Here is a 23,258-nt window from a genome sequence, read left to right on the forward strand (position 1 = left end):
AATAAAAACAAAGTTACAAAGTAACGAGCCAGGTGAAGAGAAATTAAAACTTAAGCAAGATACTCTTTGGTTATTTCGGGAAAGTCACGTACAATAAAAAAATACATTAAATAATAGCATGTGACGTTTCGATTGCAACACAAGCAATCATCGTCAGGTACAAATTTAAGAGAAAACAAACCCAGTAAACTTAGAAATGTAATGCAATACCACAGAGAGTCGGGTAACGTAACAGTCAACACCCCACCTGGTTAATTACGTTCTTCCAAAGATTTCTCAATTTGAGAGAGAGACAAAACACAGACACGGAGACACATAAGCAGAGAGAGATGACACAAAGACACACAGAGAGAGACACACACACATAGGCACATAGAGAAACAACACCTCTGTGTCGAGGCCTTAAATAGAGAGAGAGGGGGGGGTAGAGAAATTAGCATGTCAATGCAAGGCTGTAGCCATGGAGTCAACATTGGGGGGGACCAAATCTTCCAGGGGGTCTGGGGTCCCCCCCCCCCAGAAAAATATCTAAATTTGAAAACTAATTTCCTGCTATTTAATGACTTAAATATTTTTCAAAGTTCACTAACACATGGGATGTCATTTGTCTTTATTCTTTACAATAATGTCTAATAGTGTATTGTATTACATTGCTCTGTTTTTTTCTTTTTTACCTTTTCTTGTTTCATAGTATGTAATGGCAGAGATTATGGATTCATGAAGTACAACGCAATCATGTAAACAGAAATCTATGCATTGTTATATGAAGACAATTCCAGATTTCATGGCCAAGGTTTAGCAAATTGTTGTTTTTATTAACATAGCATCGCAATTATTATTTTTAAAAATGTTTTTATAGCAATATATTGGGGGGGACATTTTTAGCATATTTGATTATAATTAATTAAAACATATTATAATTATTATAACATATAATTATATCTTGATTTCAAGCTTTCGTGACTTCAGGGATTCATATTCTTGGTTCTTTCGGTAAAGTCACGTAGAAGGGAAATAATAAAATAAAACGTGACTTTACCTAAAGAACCAAGAATATATATTATAATTAGTATAACATATTATAATTATCATAAAATATTTATTATAACATATTATAATTATTATAACATTATAATGATTATAACATAGTATAATTATTATAACATATTATATTTATTATAACACTAGCAGAAGTACCCGGCGTTGCCTGGGTGAAAAATATATTTCTTAATAACCTTACATATATACACAGATACTAAGGTATTGTCAAAGCCCGGTGGGCTTTGACAATACCTTTCACCACTCACAACTCATCCTCACCACTCACCACTCCCACTCACTACTCACCCTCACAATTCACCCTCACAACTCACCAATCTCCCTCACCAATCTCCCTCACCAATCTCCCTCACCACTCACCCTCACCACTCACCGTCACCACTCACCAATCACCAAACACCCTCACCACTAACCCTCACCACTCACTCTCACCATTGACCCTGACCATTCAGCCTCACCACTCACCACTCACTCTCACCATTCACCCTGACCATTCAGCCTCACCACTCACCCTCACCACTCACCCTCTGCCTCACCACTCACGCTTACCACTCACCCTCACCACCACCACTCACGCTCACCACTCACTCTCTCCCTCTCCACTCACCCTCACTACACACTAATCACCCTCACCACTCACCCTCACTACTCACTAATCACCCTCACCACTCACCATTCATCCTCACTACTTACTACTCACCTTCACCACTCACCTTCACCACTGCCCCTCACCACTCACCCTCACTACTCATCCCCACCACTCACCCATAACCACTCACCCTCACTACTCACCATCACCACTTACCCTCACCACTCACCATTCACCACTCACCATTCACCACTCACCCTCACCACTCACCATCACCATAAACCCTAACCACTCACCCTCACCACTAACCCTCACGACTCACCCTTACTACTCACCACTCTTCGTCACCACTCACCCATCACCATCACCACTCACCATCACCACTCACCCTCACTACTCACCCTCACTACTCACCATCACCACTCACCACTCACCCTCACCACCACCAATCACCCCTCACCACTAACCCTCACCACTCACCCTCACCACTAACCCTGACCCCTCCCTCACCACTGACCACTCACCCTCCCCACTCACCCTTCCTACTCACCACTCAACCTCACCACTAACCCTCACCCCTGACCACTCACCCTCCCCACTCACCACTCACCCTTCCTACTCACCACTCAACCTCACCACTGACCACTCACCACTCACCCTTACTATTCACCACACACCCTCACCACTCACCCTCAACATCAACACTTGCCCTCACCACTCACCATCATCACAAATCCTAACCACTCACCCTCACCACTCACCCTCACCAATCACTCTCACCACACCCTCAGCACTCACCCTCACCACTTAACCTCACCACTCAACCTCACCCCTCTCCCCCGCCACTCTCCCTCACTACTCACCGTCACCACTCACCCTCACCACTCACCCCTCACCATCACCACTCACCCTCACCACTAACCCTGATCCCTCACCACTGACCACTCACCCTCACCACTAACCCTCACCATCACCACTCACCCTTACTACTCACCACTCAACCTCACCACTCATCCTCACCACTCACCCCTCACCCTCACCACTCACCCTCACCACTCACCCTCACCCCTCACCATCACCCCTCACCACTCACCCTCACCCCTCACCCCTCACCATCACCACTCACCCTCACCACTCACCACTCACTCTCACCATTCACCCTCACCATTCTGCCTCACCACTCACCACTCACCCTCACCACTCACCGTCATAACCACCACTCACCCTCACCACTCAACCTCACCCTCACTACTCACCATTCATCCTGACCAATCACCACTGACCAATCACCACTCACCACTCTCCACTAACCCTCACTACTCAACCTCACCACTCACCCTCACCACCCACCCTCACCACTAACCCTGACCCCTCCCTCACCACTGACCACTCACCCTCCCCACTCACCCTTCCTACTCACCACTCAACCTCACCACTCACCCTCACCACCCACCACTCACCCTCACCACTCACCCTTCCTACTCACCACTCAACCTCACCACTGACCACTCACCACTCACCCTTACCCTCACCACTCACTCTCACCACTCACCCTTACTATTCACCACTCACCCTCACCACTCACTCTCACCACACCCTCAGCACTCACCCTCCCCACTCACCCTCACCACTTAACCTCACCACTCAACCTCACCCCTCTCCCTCACCACTCTCCCTCACCACTCACCGTCACCACTCACCCTCACCACTCACCCTTCACCATCACCACTCACCCTCACCACTAACCCTGATCCCTCACCACTGACCACTCACCCTCACCACTAACCCTCACCATCACCACTCACCCTTACTACTCACCACTCAACCTCACCACTCATCCTCACCCCTCACCCTCACCACTCACCCTCACCACTCACCCTCACCCCTCACCATCACCACTCACCCTCACCACTCACCACTCACTCTCACCATTCACCCTCACCATTCTGCCTCACCACTCACCCTCACCACTCACCACTCACCGTCATAACCACCACTCACCCTCACCACTCAACCTCACCCTCACTACTCACCATTCATCCTGACCAATCACCACTGACCAATCACCACTCACCACTCTCCACTAACCCTCACCACTCAACCTCACCACTCACCCTCACCACCCACCACTCACCCTCACCACTCACCCTTACTATTCACCACACACCCTCACCACTCACCCTCAACATCAACACTCGCCCTCACCACTCACCATCATCACAAATCCTAACCACTCACCCTCACCACTCACCCTCACCACTCACTCTCACCACACCCTCAGCACTCACCCTCCCCACTCACCCTCACCACTTAACCTCACCACCCAACCTCACCACTCACCCTCACCACTCACCCTCCCATTCACCCTCAACACTCACCCTCACCCCTCTCCCTCACCACTCTCCCTCACCACTCACCGTCACCACTCACCACTCACCCTCACCACTCACCACTCACCCCTCACCACTCACCCTCACCACTAACCCTGACGTCACCACTGACCACTCACCACTCACCCTCACCATCACCAATCACCCTTACTACTCACCACTCAACCTCACCACTCTTCGTCATCACTCACCCTCACCACTCACCCCTCACCACTCACCCCTCACCCTCACCACTCACCCTCACCACTCACCCTCACCACTCACCCCTCACCATCACCACTCTCCCTCACCACTCACTCTCACCATTCACCCTCACCATTCTGCCTCACCACTCACCCTCACCACTCACCGTCACAACCACCACTCACCCTCACCACTCAACCTCACCCTCACTACTCACCATTCATCCTGACCAATCACCACTGACCAATAACCACTCACCAATCTCCACTAACCCTCACCACTCAACCTCACCACTCACCCTCACCACTCACTCTCACCACTCACCCTTACTATTGACCACACACCCTCATCACTCACCCTCAACATCACTCACCCTCACCACTCACCATCATCACAAATCCTAACCACTTACCCTCACCACTCACTCTCACCACACCCTCAGCACTCACCCTCCCCACTCACCCTCACCACTTAACCTGACCACTCAACCTCACCACTCACCCTCACCACTCACCCTCACCATTCACCCTCAACACTCACCCTTACCCCTCTCCCTCACCACTCTCCCTCACCACTCACCGTCACCACTCACCCTCACCACTCACCACTCACCCCTCACCACTCACCACTAACCCTGACCGCTCACCACTGACCACTCACCCCTCACCCTCACCACTCACCATCACCACTCACCCTCACCACTCACCCTCACCACTCACCCCTCACCATCACCACTCACCCTCACCACTCACCCTCACCACTCACCCTCACCACTCACCCTCACCACTCACCGTCACAACCACCACTCACCCTCACCACTCAACCTCACCACTCAACCTCACCCTCACTACTCACCATTCATCCTGACCAATCACCACTGACCAATAACCACTCACCACTCTCCACTAACCCTCACCACTCAACCTCACCACTCACCCTCACCACCCACCACTCACTCTCACCACTCACCCTTACTATTAACCACACACCCTCACCACTCACCCTCAACATCAACACTCACCCTCACCACTCACCATCATCACAAATCCTAACCACTCACCCTCACCACTCACTCTCACCACACCCTCAGCACTCACCCTCCCCAGTCACCCTCACCACTTAACCTGACCACTCAACCTCACCACTCACCCTCACCATTCACCCTCAACACTCACCCTCACCCCTCTCCCTCATCACTCTCCCTCACCACTCTCCCTCACCACTCACCGTTACCACTCACCCTCACCACTCACCCCTCACCATCACCACTCACCCTCACCACTAACCCTGACCGCTCACCACTGACCACTCACCACTTACCCTCGCCACTAACCCTCACCATCACCACTCACCCTTACTACTCACCACTCAACCTCACCACTCTTCGTCACTCACCCTCACCACTCACCCCTCACCACTCACCCCTCACCACTCGCCCTCACCACTCACCCTCACCACTCACCCTCACCATTCACCCTCACCACTCATGCTCACCACTAACCCTCACCACTCACTAATCACCTCTCACAACCGTCACTCACCCTCACCACTCACTCTTACCACTCACCCTCATCACTCACCCTCACCACTCACCCTTACAACAACCACTCACCCTCACTACTCATCCTCACCAATCGCACCCTCACCAATCACCACTCACCCTCACTGCTCACCCTCACCGCTCAACCTCACCCTCACCACTCACGCTCACCCTCACCACTCACCTCTCACTAATCACCACTCACAACTGCCACTCACCCTCCCCACTCACCCTCACCACTCACCCTCACCAATCACCACTCACCCTCACCACTCACCCTCACCATTCACCCTCACCACTCACCCTCACCACTCTCCCTCACCACTCACCAGTCACGCTCACCACTCACCCTCACTACTCACCACTCACCCTCAACGCTCACCACTCACCCTCACCGCTCACCCTCACCGCTCACCCTCACCACTCACCCTCACCACTCACCTTCACCACTCACCTTCACCACTCACGCTCACCCTCACCACTCACCCCTCACTAATCACCACTCACAACCGCCACTCACTCTCACCACTAACCCTCACCACTCACTAATCACCTCTCACAACCGTCACTCACCCTCACCACTCACTCTTACCACTCACCCTCACCACGCACCCTCACAACAACCACTCACCCTCACAACAACCACTCACCCTCACTACTCACCCTCACCACTCATCCTCACCAATCACACCCTCACCAATCACCACTCACCCTCACTGCTCACCACTCAACCTCACCACTCACGCTCACCCTCACCACTCACCCCTCACTAATCACCACTAACAACCGCCACTCACCCTCACCACTCACCCTCACCACTCACCCTCACCACTCACTACTCACCACTCACTACTCACCACTCACTACTCACCACTCACTACTCACCACTCACTACTCACCACTCACTACTCACCACTCACTACTCACCACTCACTACTCACCCTCACCACTCTCCCTCACCACTCTCCCTCACCACTCTCCCTCACCACTCTCCCTCACCACTCTCCCTCACCACTCTCCCTCACCACTCTCCCTCACCACTCTCCCTCACCACTCTCCCTCACCACTCTCCCTCACCACTCTCCCTCACCAGTCATGCTCACCACTCACCACTCACGCTCACCACTCACCCTCACTACTCACCCTAACCACTCACCCTCACCATTCACCCTGACCACCCATCACTCATCCTCACCAATCACCACTCACCCTCACTGCTCACCCTCACTGCTCACCCTCACCACTCACCCTAACCACTCATGCTCACCCTCACCCCTCACTAATCACCACTCACAACCGCCACTCACCCTCACCACTCACCACTCACCCTCACCACTCACCCTCACCATTCATCCTCACCAATCACACCCTCAACAATCACACCCTCAACAATCACCACTCACCCTCACCACTCACGCTCAACACTCACCCTCACCACTCATGCTCACCACTAACCCTCACCACTCACCCCTCACTAATCACCACTAACAACCGCCACTCACCCTCCCCACTCACCCTCACCACTCACCGCTCTCCCCCTCACTCACCGCTCTCCCCCTCACTCACCGCTCTCCCCCTCACTCACCGCTCTCCCCCTCACTCACCGCTCTCCCCCTCACTCACCGCTCTCCCCCTCACTCACCGCTCTCCCCCTCACTCACCGCTCTCCCCCTCACTCACCGCTCTCCCCCTCACTCACCGCTCTCCCCCTCACTCACCGCTCTCCCCCTCACTCACCGCTCTCCCCCTCACTCACCGCTCTCCCCCTCACTCACCGCTCTCCCCCTCACTCACCGCTCTCCCCCTCACTCACCGCTCTCCCCCTCACTCACCGCTCTCCCCCTCACTCACCGCTCTCCCCCTCACTCACCGCTCTCCCCCTCACTCACCGCTCTCCCCCTCACTCACCGCTCTCCCCCTCACTCACCGCTCTCCCCCTCACTCACCGCTCTCCCCCTCACTCACCGCTCTCCCCCTCACTCACCGCTCTCCCCCTCACTCACCGCTCTCCCCCTCACTCACCGCTCTCCCCCTCACTCACCGCTCTCCCCCTCACTCACCGCTCTCCCCCTCACTCACCGCTCTCCCCCTCACTCACCGCTCTCCCCCTCACTCACCGCTCTCCCCCTCACTCACCGCTCTCCCCCCTCACTCACCGCTCTCCCCCTCACTCACCGCTCTCCCCCTCACTCACCGCTCTCCCCCTCACTCATCGCTCTCCCCCTCACTCACCGCTCTCCCCCTCACTCACCGCTCTCCCCCTCACTCACCGCTCTCCCCCTCACTCACCGCTCTCCCCCTCACTCACCGCTCTCCCCCTCACTCACCGCTCTCCCCCTCACTCACCGCTCTCCCCCTCACTCACCGCTCTCCCCCTCACTCACCGCTCTCCCCCTCACTCACCACTCTCCCCCTCACTCACCACTCTCCCCCTCACTCACCACTCTCCCCCTCACTCACCACTCTCCCCCTCACTCACCACTCTCCCCCTCACTCACCACTCTCCCCCTCACTCACCACTCTCCCCCTCACTCACCACTCTCCCCCTCACCACATGTAAAGGGCGATCCTAAAGGAATCTACAACCTTCGATGATTCCTTTGCGCGATTCAAAGAATCGATTCCTGGCGCATAGGAGGTTTCTATTTTTAATTACAGAGTTTTATTTTCATTCGCATGTTATGTTTTAAAGTTTGCAGGAGTTTTTAATTATATTTTAGCCCCGGTCAACGCGGATATTTCCCATTCGTAGCAGTTTATATCAACTCTATAACCAACTTATATTAAACGGAAATACGGCGATTCTAAGTGAATATACAACCTTCGATTCCTTTTCGCGATTCAGAGAATCGATTCTTGGCGCGGTCGGGTTTAGAGTTTTAATTACACAGTTGTATTTTCATTGGAATGTTATGTTTTAAAGTTTTCATAGGATTTAAATGTATTTTTCCCCCGGGCAACGCTGGGTATATCGAGTTTATACCACAAATTCGTCGCCTGACAGAGTTGCGTGTCGAGGCCTAGTACCGTGCAGAGCCTCCGGCCTCGCCTAGATTGCCCACTCGGCTGAGGCTGGGTGCTGGGGCCGTTACCCCCCCCCCCCCGCGCTACAATAATACTGTCTAATCGCTATATTTTTATTATCTACCGACCCTATAATAGTAATTGCACACATTGGGGTGGGGGGGGAGTGAAGAGGACGTGAAACTTTGATGAATTTACCTCAGAATCGCGTGTTAATGCGTGCACATATTTTTAATGGTAATTCAAAATGGCGTCCACCCCGCAGCGAACGCGTTGCTATCCGTTGCCAGGGGCAACCGCCGTGGTCCGCGCCGGCCGGCGAGAGTAAATAAATAAATAAAGCGTTAAATAAATAAATAAAGATACATCGCACTAAATCGATAATCGGTTACATTGAAAGTTTAGAGACGAAAAATCGGAAATGCCTAAGTTTACCGCGGGGCCGGGGGCGTGCCCACCTGCAAAATTTAATCTCGCCGAACCCCACGGTCCGAGAGCTAAATCCCCCGGTAGGGAGCGTACGCAGACGGATGGACGGACGGACGGACACAAAATTAATTATATAGGTTAGATATTATATTTTTTATAACATTATAATTATCATAACATATTATAATTACGGCCTTGTGTCAATGAGAGATTTTGAGGTTTGGTGACTGCAGTAGAGGACACAGAGAGAGAGAGCACACTTAATCAAACAAACTTTGGAAATATAATGCAATACAACACAGAGAGTCGGTCAACACACAATTAACGCATCGCCTGGCTGATTGCGTTCTTCCAAAGATTGCTAAACTAAGCGAGAGAATTGAAGCAAACGCCATCAGGCGAGGGCAGGAGGCAAGGCCCCGCATTGTAAAGTTCCAACCTGGACATCGCTTCCATGCTCGCTGCTACTCAATTGACATCCCAACGAGAGAAAGAGCGAGGCTCTACCTCGGTACACAACAACAACCACAACTACCACCACATCCACCACAACCACATCCACCACATCCACCACAACCACCACAACCACCACAACCACCACCATCACCACCACCATAACCACCACCACAACCACCACCACCACCACCACAACACCACCACCACAACACCACCACAACCACCACCATCACCACAACCACAACCACCATCATCACCACCACCACAACCACCACCACAACCACAACAACCACAACCACCACCACAACCACCACCACCACCATCATCACCACCACAACCACCACAACCACCAGCACAACCACCACAACAACCACTACAACCACCACCACGATGAAAATGTCTCACCTCGGATTTCAGTTCACACGCGGAGCGGCAACTTCCAGCTACCTCGCAACGCCACGCGCAGTAAGCCGTGACGTCACTTCCGGGGTACAAGGCACTCCATTCCGCAATGAGCGGCTCTGTAACTTAAATAAATTATGTAAATGAGCCCGGCTCACACGTGGAGGGATGGGGCACGGATGCTGAACACGTCGCAATAAACTCGCGACGACTTTCACGAAAACCTTATGTTAATGAGCCGCCACTCACCGGCGATGGGTGACATGACGTCACTAGCGAGGCACACCGCCCCCAGGCGTTTGACGCCGATGAGGTTACGCTGCTCGGTGACGTCAGAGAGCGGGGTCGGAGTTCAAGTTTGTTGACAGAAGGGGAGTGGCAGTTTCGATTTAAAGCTTTCGTGACTGCAGGGATTCGTCTTCTTGGTTCTTTCGGTAAAGTCACGTAGAAGGGAAATAATACAAATAAAACAATAAAATAATTCTCACGACGTTTCGGCCACAACGCAAGCAGCCGTCCTCAGGTGGAGAACAGGTCTGTCGAGAAGACAGTCTGAATGAATGGGGTGTGTCATTCAGACTCTGTCTTCTCGACAGACCTGTTCTCCACCTGAGGACGGCTGCTTGCGTTGTGGCCGAAAAGTCGTGAGAATTATTTTATTGTTTTATTTTTATTATTTCCATTCTACGTGACTACCGAAAGAACCAAGAATAAGGGGAGCGGCAGTGTCGTTGTGAGCGCTGCGCTCCGCACCGACCAGCCGAGTTCCATTCCCGCTCGTGGCCAACACCGCCAGTGACGACTTTCTGAGCCGGTCCTGAGCCTCCCCTACGTCGACTCGGCCTCAAACGAGAACCCGGAGCGGTGTGTCAACATCGCCACTGGGGAGACAAAGGCGGCCGGGCGTGGTGCTGGCCACCCACCCCCTCGTGTGCCGTCCCACCCTTAATAGGTGCTCACTAACAGCACTTGCCCCAACATTTTGTGAAGGCTATACGGGGGATCTTTGTCTTAGGTGCTCGCTAACAGCACTTGCCCCTACAGTCTGTTAAGGCTATACGGGGGTGTGTTGGGAGCAAGTTTGAGTGGAGTGTAGTCGTGGGAGTTGAACGGGCGCCTGCTGCTACTGACAGTCGTTGACTCCGGTGGGACAGACGCTGATAGACAGACACACACAGACAGACAAGACAGGCGGACAGACAGACAAGAGGAACACAGAGACAGATAGACAGAGGCGACATAGACACAGGCAGAGACACACAGAGGCAAACAGAGAGACAGACGGAGAGATGTTGAATCGAACACACTGAACTCGATCCATTGAAAGAGATTCCTCGATCTTTGCCCATCCCCGGGAGTCGTTATAGTTTCTATTTATTTCCGTGTGGTGTGTCGTGTAAGCAATGTGGGATATCGATGTACACAGATATGAACAAGATCAGCAGACAATACGTCTTTCATTTATCAGTCTCTCCGCGAAACAAATGAATGTTTTACACAAAATATAATTACTGCAGCATTCAGTGCAAGTCAACTGTGGACCGGTTTTGGTGTACAATTTTATACGTAAATATATAAGCACACGACTTCATTTATCTGTGACGAACGCTGCACTTTCCATCGCTTTCATGCAGGGGGCGCTGCAAACCTACGCGCCCCGTGCATGAACGACGGAGGCGCAGGGACAGACGTTCGATCACGTTGGAATCGATCTGCAGACGGCGGTCTTCTCGCACGGCCAGCTCTGTGTCGCCTCATCTCGATCCCGCGATCCCAACCAGGTGAAAGTCCGCATAGAACCGAATCCCAGTAAGGCCATCTACTTCACGACGAGAGAAAATTCACACTAAATGTCGTTTTCAATGAAGTCTTCCAGATGTAAAATAACAAGCTTTTAATTAAGAAATACAATTATCAAATTCAAAACATAATACAATTCAAAGTGGTTTCATTTTTAAACTTCAAAACGGAGCATCGGGTGCTGCGTGGATGCGTCGTTCGGGCACAATTTTTTTCGTGACTTTCCTGGCCCAAAGCCGTAAATGGTTGTGAGGGGGCTGCAGGCGGTCAGGCTTGCTTCAACCCATGGTTGTGAACATCCAGACGTGAATCGGCAATGACCATTTCTTGTCCTAGTTCGCCAACATATAAGACGTCATGCAAATTTCGAATGAGTGTTGTTGTGGAGAATGTATCTACTAGATGTTCTCTGCCGTGTGAACGAATACAAATCTGTACCAAAATGCATTTCAAATGTACTCTTAAAATTACCTCCTTGCTATGAAGCAGATCAGCAGACACATCTTTCATTTATCGATCTTTCCACGAAACAAAGGAATGTTTTACACAAACTATAACTAGCACAGCCTTCTGGGAGTGCATCATTGATTCAGTGCAAGCCACCTGTGGACCCGTATTGGTGCACAGCGTCTTAACAGCAGCCGGGCTTGTTTCAACCGATAGTTACGAACATCCAGATATTAATCAGCAAGGAGCATTTCTAGTCCTCATTAGATAAAATCTACGTCAACAGGTAAGACTAAATTATAATTCGTGTTGTAGAGAATGTATCTCCTCTACGTGTAACTTTTGAGTGGTATGCCTTGTAACTGATGAATGATCCGAGTGCGCTCCCTATTTCAAAGACAATGAGTTGCTCCAGAGGCAGACGTTTCCTGAAAACACAAAAGTACCCATTGACCTGTATCATAAGAACAAGGAGTCTCACCTGCGTTATCTTTATAGGTTATTCCAAAACACACTCTTTGTCCTAACATGACTTATTCAATGTTTGACCCTTATAGACAAAATGTTACATGTACGCACACCATCAGACAAGTATTCAGTCTAAATTATTGACAATCATTATAACAAATACAATTGCGCCATTCAAAACGAATGCTCGTGTCTGGGTCAAAATTGAGCAAATTCCAAAAATTTACCTACAAACTCCACAACTGAGATGCCACATCAACCATCGGCCCCTACTGACAGGCTCTTGTCCACACGCAGGCCGGTGCAGGGCCACCACCTTGTGCCACACAGGGGCAGCTGCTACTTGGGGATGCTCTTCGAGTGTTTGAGACGAGATACGATACAAAACTCCGAATTGCCGAGGCAATTAAGCCAGCACAACAAATGCAATTATGATAACATAGTGAATGCTTGGGAGCTTATTGGCTCTCGCTCCTGGTTACAGATCTACGCAACCCACAGGTCCACAAAGACTGGCCGGTCTTATCCTGCAGGTTGCACCTAGGAACCGAGTGTTCAACTTCACATTCTTGTCTTTAAAGGCCTGTGACAAAGGAGCATCTATTGGAGCGACATCGTCTCAAGCTTACACATCTCCCGGGTCTCCATTTGACTTTGTATTGTCTCGGAGGAAGTCCACCCACACCTCCACTTCCACAAACTGCTGGGAGTTGCCTCGCTCTGCCTCACAGTCAGAATTCTCCTCATGCTTCACGTTGTCTCCATCGATGTGAAAGTCCGATTTTGGAGTTGAATCTTCATCTTCACATTTTACCTTTACTTCTTGGCTCTTCACCATCACTTCTTCACATTTCACCTTCACCGCTTCATATTTCACTTCGATACCTTTAAAAGTGTCCAAGCTGGGATTTTCTTCCGGCTCTTGTTTGATGAGGGATAGGTTCATTGCGGCACTTCGACTTTCACAAGCTGATTTCAGACTCCACTCCTTGTGGATCTTCTGATGCTTGCGTGATCTCTGGTGTCTTTGAATATTTGGTGAAAGTGTAAACGCCTTCTCTCCCGTGTGCGTTCTCTGGTGTGTTACAAGAGTAGATGGCTGTGCAAACGCCTTCCCACACACACTGCACTTGAGGGGTTTCTCTCCTGTGTGTGTTCTCTGGTGTGTTACAAGATTAGATGAATGTGCAAACGTCTTCCCACACACACCGCACTTGAAGGGTTTCTCTCCCGTGTGTGTTCTCTGGTGTGCTACAAGATGAGTTGACTGTGAAAACGCCTTCCCACACACACTGCACTTGAAGGGTTTCTCTCCCGTGTGTGTTCTCTGGTGTTTTACAAGAGTAGATGACTGTGCAAACGCCTTCCCACACACACTGCACTTGAAGGGTTTCTCTCCCGTGTGTGTTCTCTGGTGTTTTACAAGAGTAGATGACTGTGCAAACGCCTTTCCACACACACTGCACATGAAAGGTTTCTCTCCTGTGTGAGTTCTCTGGTGCCGTGTCAAATTTGCAGGACAATCCGTGCTGAATGCACACTGGCCGCATTGATGCCTTTTTGCACCGAGCTGCGCCGAGTGTCTTTGCTCCATCAGACCAATTCTGCAGAGGAAGCGACAGCTGCAGAAAGAGAAAAAGTTATATCCACACCATCTACACATCAGTATCAATACATATACACAGTAACACGTGACTCACACGTCTATACTTATTCATAGATATTCATGATATAGTGAAAAAGTGTCGTAAATTCATCACACGGCCTGTTATGGCACACAATGAGAGGGCAAAAGGTCACAAACATGCCTGGAAGCCCTCGTATCTTCAAAATGAATGTGAACCCAAAACTCCAACCACACAATTTCAGCTGTCTGGCTACAAAAGGAATATTTATGAAAGCTAAATTCAGCTGACAGAGCAAAGGGTGTTGAAAATAATACTATTTGTGTTATGCAAAAATGCATAACATTAATGTTCAATCGCAACTTAGAGGTGTGAAGCCAGCCAGGCTCACAATGTCCTTGAATGCTGGGATGAACAGATCTGACTTCAGCTGCATGTGTGTGCTGTGTTAACTTCTTGACCGTTTCCATTCTTACAAAGAGTTCCAGAGGAAAAAAAAAATACAGCTGTGATATAACCTCACTGTTCAATAGAGTTAATACACTTTACTGCAAACACAAACTTTACACTGTCACACACTGGCATGGTTAACAGGTGGTGCTGTATTAATGCTTCCTTACTCCACCAAGAAATTAATTGAGGATCAATCAACATCGCCGAGGCTGCGTGTCTCTCTCTCTCTCCTCGTGGTGAGATGTTAACTACCTCTCCTGGCATACAGGAAGTCGTGGGTTCGATCCCAACCCTGATGCTGGCTGTATATTTGGAGTTTGCGTGTCTTTCTCTCCCTGTGGTCACGTTGATTTCCAGCCGGATCCCCCGGTTGTCCCAACTCTACATGCAGAGAGTGAACACCACCAGGTGTCTAGAGTGACCACCGCCACGCATCTAGTGTGACTACCGCCACGCGTCTACAGTGAAAACCGCCACGCGTCTAGAGTGAACACCGCCACGCGTCTAGAGTGAACACCGCCACGCGTCTAGAGTGAACACCGCCACGCGTCTAGAGTGAACACCGCCACGCGTCTAGAGTGAACACCACCACGCGTCTAGAGTGAATACCGCCACGCTATTGACAAGCCCCACCTTGTTATTGTTGCTGTGGGCAGGTCGCTTCTGGAAACAAGAGCGGTATAGCAGCTCAAGCAGGCGTGGCCTGGTAAAAAATTGTAAAAAACTGTGAATATTTAAAATATAACAAAGTTACAAAGTAGCGAGCCAGGTGCAGAGAAATTTAAACTTAAGCAAGACACTCTTTGTTTTTTTCGGTAAAGTCACGTAGAAAAAATAAATAAATTAAATTATAGCATACGATGTTTCGATTGCAACACAAGCAATCATCATCAGATACAAATTAAAGAGAAAACAAACCCAGTAAACTTAGAAATGTAATGCAATACAACAGAGTCGGGTAACATAACAGACAACACCCCACCTGGTTGATAACGTTCTTCCAAAGATTGCTCAATTTGAGAAAGAAACAAAACACAGACACGGAGACACATAGACAGACACATAAGCAGAGAGAGATGACACAAAGACACAGAGAGAGACACACACACATAGACACACAGAGAGAGATGACAGAGAGACACACAGAGAGAGATACACACACATAGGCACATAGAGAAACAACACTTCTGTGTCGAGGCCTTAAATAGAGAGGGGGGGGGGGTGTAGAGAAATTAGCATGTCAATGCAAGGCCGTAGCCATGGAGTCAACATTGGGGGAGACCAAATATTCCAGGGGGTCTGGGGTCCCCCCCCCAGAAAAATATCTAAATTTGAAAACTCATTTCCTGCCATTTCCTCCCTAAAATCTTTTTAAAAATTCACTAACACATGGGATCGATTTTTTTTTATTTGATACAATGTCTAATAGTGTATTGTAATACATTGCTCTGTTTTTTCTTTTTTACCTTTTCTTGTTTCATAGTATGTAATGGCAGAGATTAGGGATTCGTAAAGTGCAACGCAATCATATAAACAGAAATCTATGTATTGTTATATGAAGACAAGTCCAGATTTCGTGGCCAAGGTTTAGCAAATTGTTGTTTTTATTAACATAGCATCGCAATTATTATTTTTAAAATGTTTTTATATCAATATATTGGGGGGGGGACATTTTTAGCATATTTGCTTATTATAATTATTATAACATAGTATAATTATTATATGATTCCAAAGAACACAGGATGAGATGTTACTATCCTTTGTGCAAGCACTTCCAAGAGTTCATGAACAGTGAGCCTGGTGAAATTTGGGGAGCGCATCGTCAGTAGTGAACCTTTGGATCCTAGGGTGTTTCAGCCTTTCATACTATACAACCTCCCCAAAGGCGGCCAGCGACAGGGTGATCAATCCTACGCTTGCGTCCCATTCCCAATTAGTCATAGGAGTTGCCTTGTTGTTGATAGCCAACATCCCATGGGACTATGTATGGCAGGGGTGTCCTCCTCCCTGAGTCAAGCATTGTTGACTGCATATCTTAATTTAAAGCTTTCGTGACTGCAGGGATTCATATTCTTGGTTCTTTCGGTAAAGTCACGTAGAAGGGAAATAATAAAATAAAACGTGACTTTACCTAAATAACCAAGAATATATATTATAATTAGTATAACATATTATAATTATTATAACATATTTAATATAACATATTATGATTATTATAACATTATAATTATTATAACATATTATAATTAGGGCCTTGTGTCAATGAGAGATTTGGAGGTTTGGTGACTGCAATAGAGGACACAGAGAGAGAGAGAGCACACTTAATGAAACAAACTTCGTAAAATTTGGAAATGTAATGCAATACAACACAGAGTCGGTCAACACACAATTAACACATCGCCTGGCTGATTACGTTCTTCCACAGATTGATAAACTAAGCGAGAGAATTGAAGCAAACGCTATCAGGCGAGGGCAAGAGGCAAAGGCCCCGCGTTGTAAAGTTCCAACCTGGACATCGCTTCCATGCTCGCTGCTACTCAATTGACATCCCAACGAGAGAAAGAGCGAGGCTCTAACTCGGTACACAACAACAACCACAACTACCACCACAACCACCACCACGACCACAACCACATCCACCACCACGACCACCACGACCACAACCAACACCACAACCACCACCACATCAACCTTCACAACCACCACCAACACCACCAAAACCACCACCACAACCACCACCACCACAACCACCACAACCTTCACAACCACCACCACCACAACCACCACAACCACCACCATCACCACCACCAAAACCACCACCACCACCAAAACCACAACCACCACCACCACAACAACCACCACAACAACCACCACCATCACAACCACCACCACAACCACCACCACAACAACCACCACCATCACAACCACTACAACCACTACAACCACCACCACGATAAAAATTTCTCACCTCGGATTCACACGCGGAGCGGCAACTTCCAGCTACCTCGCGACGCCACGCACAGGAAGCCGTGACGTCACTTCCGGGGTACAAGGCACTACTTTCCGCAATGAGCGGCTCTGTAACTTAAATAAATTATGTAAATGAGCCCGGCTCACACGTGGAGGGATGGGGCACGGATGCTGAACACGTCGCAATAAACTCGCAACGACTTTCACGAAAACCTTATGTTAATGAGCCGCCACTCACCGGGGGTGGGTGACATGACGTCACTAGCGAGGCACGCCAATGAGGTCACGCTGGGCGGAGACGTCAGAGAGCGGGGTCGGAGTTCAAGTTTGTTTACAGGAGGGGAGCAGCAGTTTCGATTTAAAGCTTTCGTGACTGCAGGGATTCATCTTCTTGGTTCTTTCGGTAAAGTCACGTAGAAGGGAAATAATACAAATAAAACAATAAAATAATTCTCACGACGTTTCGGCCACAACGCAAGCAGCCGTCCTCAGGTGGAGAACAGGTCTGTCGTGAAGATAGTCTGAATGAATGGGGTGTGTCATTCAGACTCTGTCTTCTTGACAGACCTGTTCTCCACCTGAGGACGGCTGCTTGCGTTGTGGCCGAAACGTCGTGAGAATTATTTTATTATGTTTTATTTTTATTATTTCCATTCTACGTGACTACCGACAGAACCAAGAAGAAGGGAAGCGGCAGTGTCGTGGTGAGCGCTGCGCTCCGCACCGACCAGCCGAGTTCCATTCCCGCTCGTGGCCAACACCGCCAGTGACGACTTTCTGAGCCGGTCCTGAGCCTCCCCTACGTCGACTCGGCCTCAATTGAGAACCTGGAGCGGTGTCAACATCGCCACTGGGGAGACAAAGGCGGCCGGGCGTGGTGCTGGCCACCCACCCCCTCGTGTGCCGTCCCACCCTTAATAGGTGCTCACTAACAGCACTTGCCCCAACATTCTGTGCAGGCTATACAGGGGATCTTTGTCTTAGGTGCTCGCTAACAGCACTTGCCCCTACAGTCTGTTAAGGCTATACGGGGGATCTTTGTCTTTGTCTGTTGGGAGCAAGTTTGAGTGGCGTGTAGTCGTGGGAGTTGAACGGGCGCCTGCTGCTACTGACAGTCGTTGACTCCGGTGGGACAGACGCTGATAGACAGACACACACAGACAGACAAGACAGGCGGACAGACACAGCCAAGAGGAACACAGACGACATAGAGAAACACAGGCAGAGAGAGAGACACAGATGCGAACAGAGAGATGTTGACTCGAACACACTGAACTCGCTCCATTGAAAGGGATTCCTCGATCTTTGCCCATCCCCAGAAGTCGTTCTAGTTTCTATTTATTTCATTGTGTGTGGTGTGAACGTGTGAGCAATGTGGGATATCGATGTACACGGATATGAACAAGATCAGCAGACAAGACGTCTTTCATACTTCTTGGTTCTTTCAGTAAAGTCACAAAGGTAGAAAAAATAAAATAATAAATAAATCACGACGTTTCGATCGCTACACGAGCGGTCGTCCTCAGGCGAAAACATCCAGACATTGTCGCGGCAGAAGTCACGTGAGCTACGGCACGTGACAAAGATGAGGTGACCCCCCCCCCTACCGTGGCTCGCCCCGCTCAGCTGAGCATTGTTTCAATACGGTGGGCTAACGCGAAATTGAGTTCTGTAAGACGAAGGTACTTTGAAAACCCACTGGCGATACTCTTTCATATAAGCGCACAACTTCATCTATCTGTGATGAAAGCTGCACTTTCCATCGTTTTCATGTAGGGGGCGCTGCAAACCTACTTGCCCCCTGCATGAACGATGGAGGCGCAGGGACAGACGTTCGATCACGTTGGAATCGATCTGCAGACGGCAGTCTTCTCGCACGGCCAGCTCTGTGTCGCCTCATCTCGATCCCGCGATCCCAACAAGGTGAAAGTCCGCATCGAACCGAATCCCTAGCAAGGCAATCTACTTAACGACGAGAGAAAATTCACACGAAATGTTTTCAATTAAGTGGTCCAGATGTAAAATGATAAAAGCTTTTAATGAAGAAATACAATCATAAAATTCAACACAAAATACAATTAAAAGTTGTTTCATTTTAAAACTTCAAAACGGAGCATCAGGAGTTTGTGTGAATGCGTCGTTCGTGTGCAATTTTTTTGTGACTTTCCTGGCCCAAGGCCATAAATGGTTGTGAGGGGCACCACAGGCGGTCAGGCTTGCTTCAACCCATGGTTGTCAACATCCAGACGTTAATCAGCAAGGACCATTTCTCGTCCTAATTCGACAAAATCTACGTCAACACGTAATACAAAATTATAATTCGTGTTGTAGAGAATGTATCTCCTATTCCTGTAACTTTTGAGTGGTATGCCTTGTAACTGATGAATGGTCCGAGTGTGCTCGCTATTTCAAAGACAATGAGTTGCTCCAGAGGCAGACGCTTCCTGAAAACACAAAAATACCCTTTGACCTGTATCACAAGAATAATGAGTCTCACCTGAGTTATCTGTACAGGTTACTTGCAAAACACACACTTTGTCCTAACATCACTTAATCAATGTTTGACCCTTATAGACAAAATGTTACATGTACGCACACAATCAGACAAGTATTCAGTCTAAATTATTGACAGGCATGTTAACAAAATTGAATTACTGCACTAGGTTACATCGCATTAACAAGCAGCTAATTTAAAAAAATATGCAAAATCTGGTCAAGTGTATGTACAACATACTAATGCACCATTCAAAACGAGTAGGCCATTGCATGCTGGCGTCGGGGTCAAAATATATCAAATTCTAAGCATTACCTACAAACTCCACAACTGAGATGCCACATCAACCATCGCCCCCTACTGACAGGCTCTTGTCCACATGCAGGCCGGTGCAGGGCCACCACCTTGTGCCAAACAGGGGCAGCTGCTACTTGGGGATGCTCTTCGAGTGTTTGAAAAGAGATACGATACAAAACTCCGAGTTGCCAGAGGCGATTAAGCAAGCAATATATAAATGCAATTATGATAATAGTGAATGCTTGGGAGCTCATTGGCTCTCGCTCCTGGTTAGAGATCTACCCAACCCACAGGTCCACAAAGACTGGCCGCTATTACCCTGCAGATTGAACCTAGGAATTGAGTGGTCAGCTTCACATTCTTGTCATTAAAGGCCTGTGACAAAGGTGCATCGATTGGAGCGACATCGTCTCAGGCTTACACATCTCCCGGGTCTCCATTTGACTTTGTATTGTTTCGGAGGAAGTCCACCCACACCTCCACTTCCACAAACTGCTGGGAGTTGCCTCGCTCTGCCTCACAGTCAGAATTCTCCTCCTGCTTCACGTTGCCTCCATCGATGTGAAGGTCCGATTTTGGAGTTGAATCTTCATCTTCACATTTTACCTTCACTTCTTCGCTCTTCACCATCACTTCTTCACATTTCACCTTCACCTCTTCATATTTCACCTCGATACCTTTAAAAGTGTCCAAGCTGGGATTTTCTTCCGGCTCTTGTTTGATGAGGGATAAGTTCATTGCCACACTTTGACTTTCACAAGCTGATTTCAGACTCCACTCCTTGTGGATCTTCTGATGCTTGCGTGATCTCTGGTGTCTTTGAAGATTTGGTGAAAGTGTAAACGCCTTCTCTCCCGTGTGTGTTCTCTGGTGTGTTACAAGATTAGATGAATGTGCAAATGTCTTCCCACACACACTGCACTTGAAGGGTTTCTCTCCCGTGTGTGTTCTCTGGTGTGTTACAAGAGTAGATGACTGTGAAAACGCCTTCCCACACACACTGCACTTGAATGGTTTCTCTCCCGTGTGTGTCCTCTGGTGTACATGAAGATGAGTTGACTGTGAAAACGCCTTCCCACACGGAGTGCACCTGAAGGGTTTCTCTCCCGTGTGTGTTCTCTGGTGTCGTGTAAAATGTCCAGTACGATCCGTGCTGTATGCACACCGGTCGCATTGTTGCCTTTTTGCACCGAAACGTGCCGAGTGCCTTTGCTCCATCAGACCAATTCTGCAGAGGAAGCGACAGCTGCAGAAAGAGAAAAAGTGATATCCACACCATCTACACATGAGTATCAATGCATATACACAGTACCACGTGACTTACACGTCTATACTTATTCATATATTTATGATAGCGTGAAAAAGTGTCCCAAATTCATCACACGGGCTCTTATGGCACACAATGAGAGAGCAAATGGTCATAAACATGCCTGGAAGCCCTCGTATCTTCAAAATGAATGTTCACCCAAAACTCCAAGCACACAATATTGGCTGTCTGGCTTCAAAATAAATGTTGATGAAAGCTAAATTCAGCTGACATATCAAAGGGTGTTGAAAATAATAATATTTGTGTTATGCACAAATGCATAAATGAATGTTCAATCGCAACTAAGAGGTGTAAAGCCAGGCACAGATGTCCTTGATTGCTGTGATGAACAGTTCCGACTTTAGCTGCTGCACGTGTGCTGTGATAACTTCCTGACTCCATTCTTACAAAGAGTTCCAGAGGAAAACAAAAATAAACAATTGTTTTGATATAACGTCTGTGCTCAATAGAGTTAATAGACTTTACTGCAAACACAAACTTGACACTGTCACACACTCAGAGGCTGAGCCAGGATTTTCAGGTAGGGAGGGGGGCAACCCCTCCAGTAATGAAAAATGATAGTTGTTAGTAAGTAAGGAGTTGTTAGTAAGCAAGGACTTGTCCCTTGCTTTTTATTTGAAGCGTGTGATCGGCATTGCGCTCGCTGAACGTGATGCCTTCAGGGAAGTCGTGTCCTGTAGACGCAACTGCGCACAATTCTGTGAGTCGCTTGCAACTGCTTTGCCGTTACTTATTGCCAATTATGGACTTGGACTGTTGTCCTCTCATAAAGTCCCTGGCACGTAATAATATGCCACACGGTGGCGGTGGGGCTTGCAAAATGCCCATTTATCTTATATATATAAAAAGGAAATGTGTGGATACATGTGTCTGTTCTAAATGTTTAGCATACTTCCCAACATGCTACACACTTGAAATTTGGCACGTGGATAGGTTCCATACTGTACACAATATAAAAAGTATAAAATAGACTTTTGTATTTTTTTGGGGGGGGGAATGACCTTGAAGTATGTGGTGTCAACCCGCATCACAACTGAGTTAAGCGGTCTGCAATGCTTACCCCTACCATATGGCTCTTCGTGCGCCGTACTTCTACAGCTGTTCAGTGTGCCGGGAGATTTTAGGTGGCGCTTCCCTCCAGGCCGATGAAGCCATTGGCTTCTCGGAGTTTCAACACATATCCGTGCGAAGAACGGGTACAACTGCTATCTCAAATATAAAGCAGAAATTACATATGTTTGTTTGTGTGAAGCAGCAAAAACTCTCCAACGCTGAGCTCTGGCGTCATGAAATTTTCACAGCTTA

The 23,258-nt window shown here is 48.7% G+C and overlaps 1 protein-coding gene across 1 annotated transcript; it reads right to left on the minus strand.

Moving 5' to 3' along the window:
• Window positions 1-11,954: 11,954 nt before the first annotated feature.
• LOC144737717 (uncharacterized) lies at window positions 11,955-21,868 on the minus strand. The gene is made up of 2 exons (XM_078620566.1): window positions 21,471-21,868; window positions 11,955-14,343 (listed from the first exon to the last, which is right to left on the minus strand). Exons 1-2 carry the CDS (start codon window positions 21,842-21,844, stop codon window positions 13,413-13,415), a joined length of 1,305 nt encoding a protein of 434 aa, XP_078476692.1. The 5' UTR covers window positions 21,845-21,868; the 3' UTR covers window positions 11,955-13,412.
• Between the last annotated feature and the right edge of the window lie 1,390 nt (window positions 21,869-23,258).

This window comes from Lampetra planeri, chromosome 73 (genome assembly GCF_965212315.1).
Source record: "Lampetra planeri chromosome 73, kcLamPlan1.2.h2, whole genome shotgun sequence".
NCBI lineage: Eukaryota > Metazoa > Chordata > Hyperoartia > Petromyzontiformes > Petromyzontidae > Lampetra > Lampetra planeri.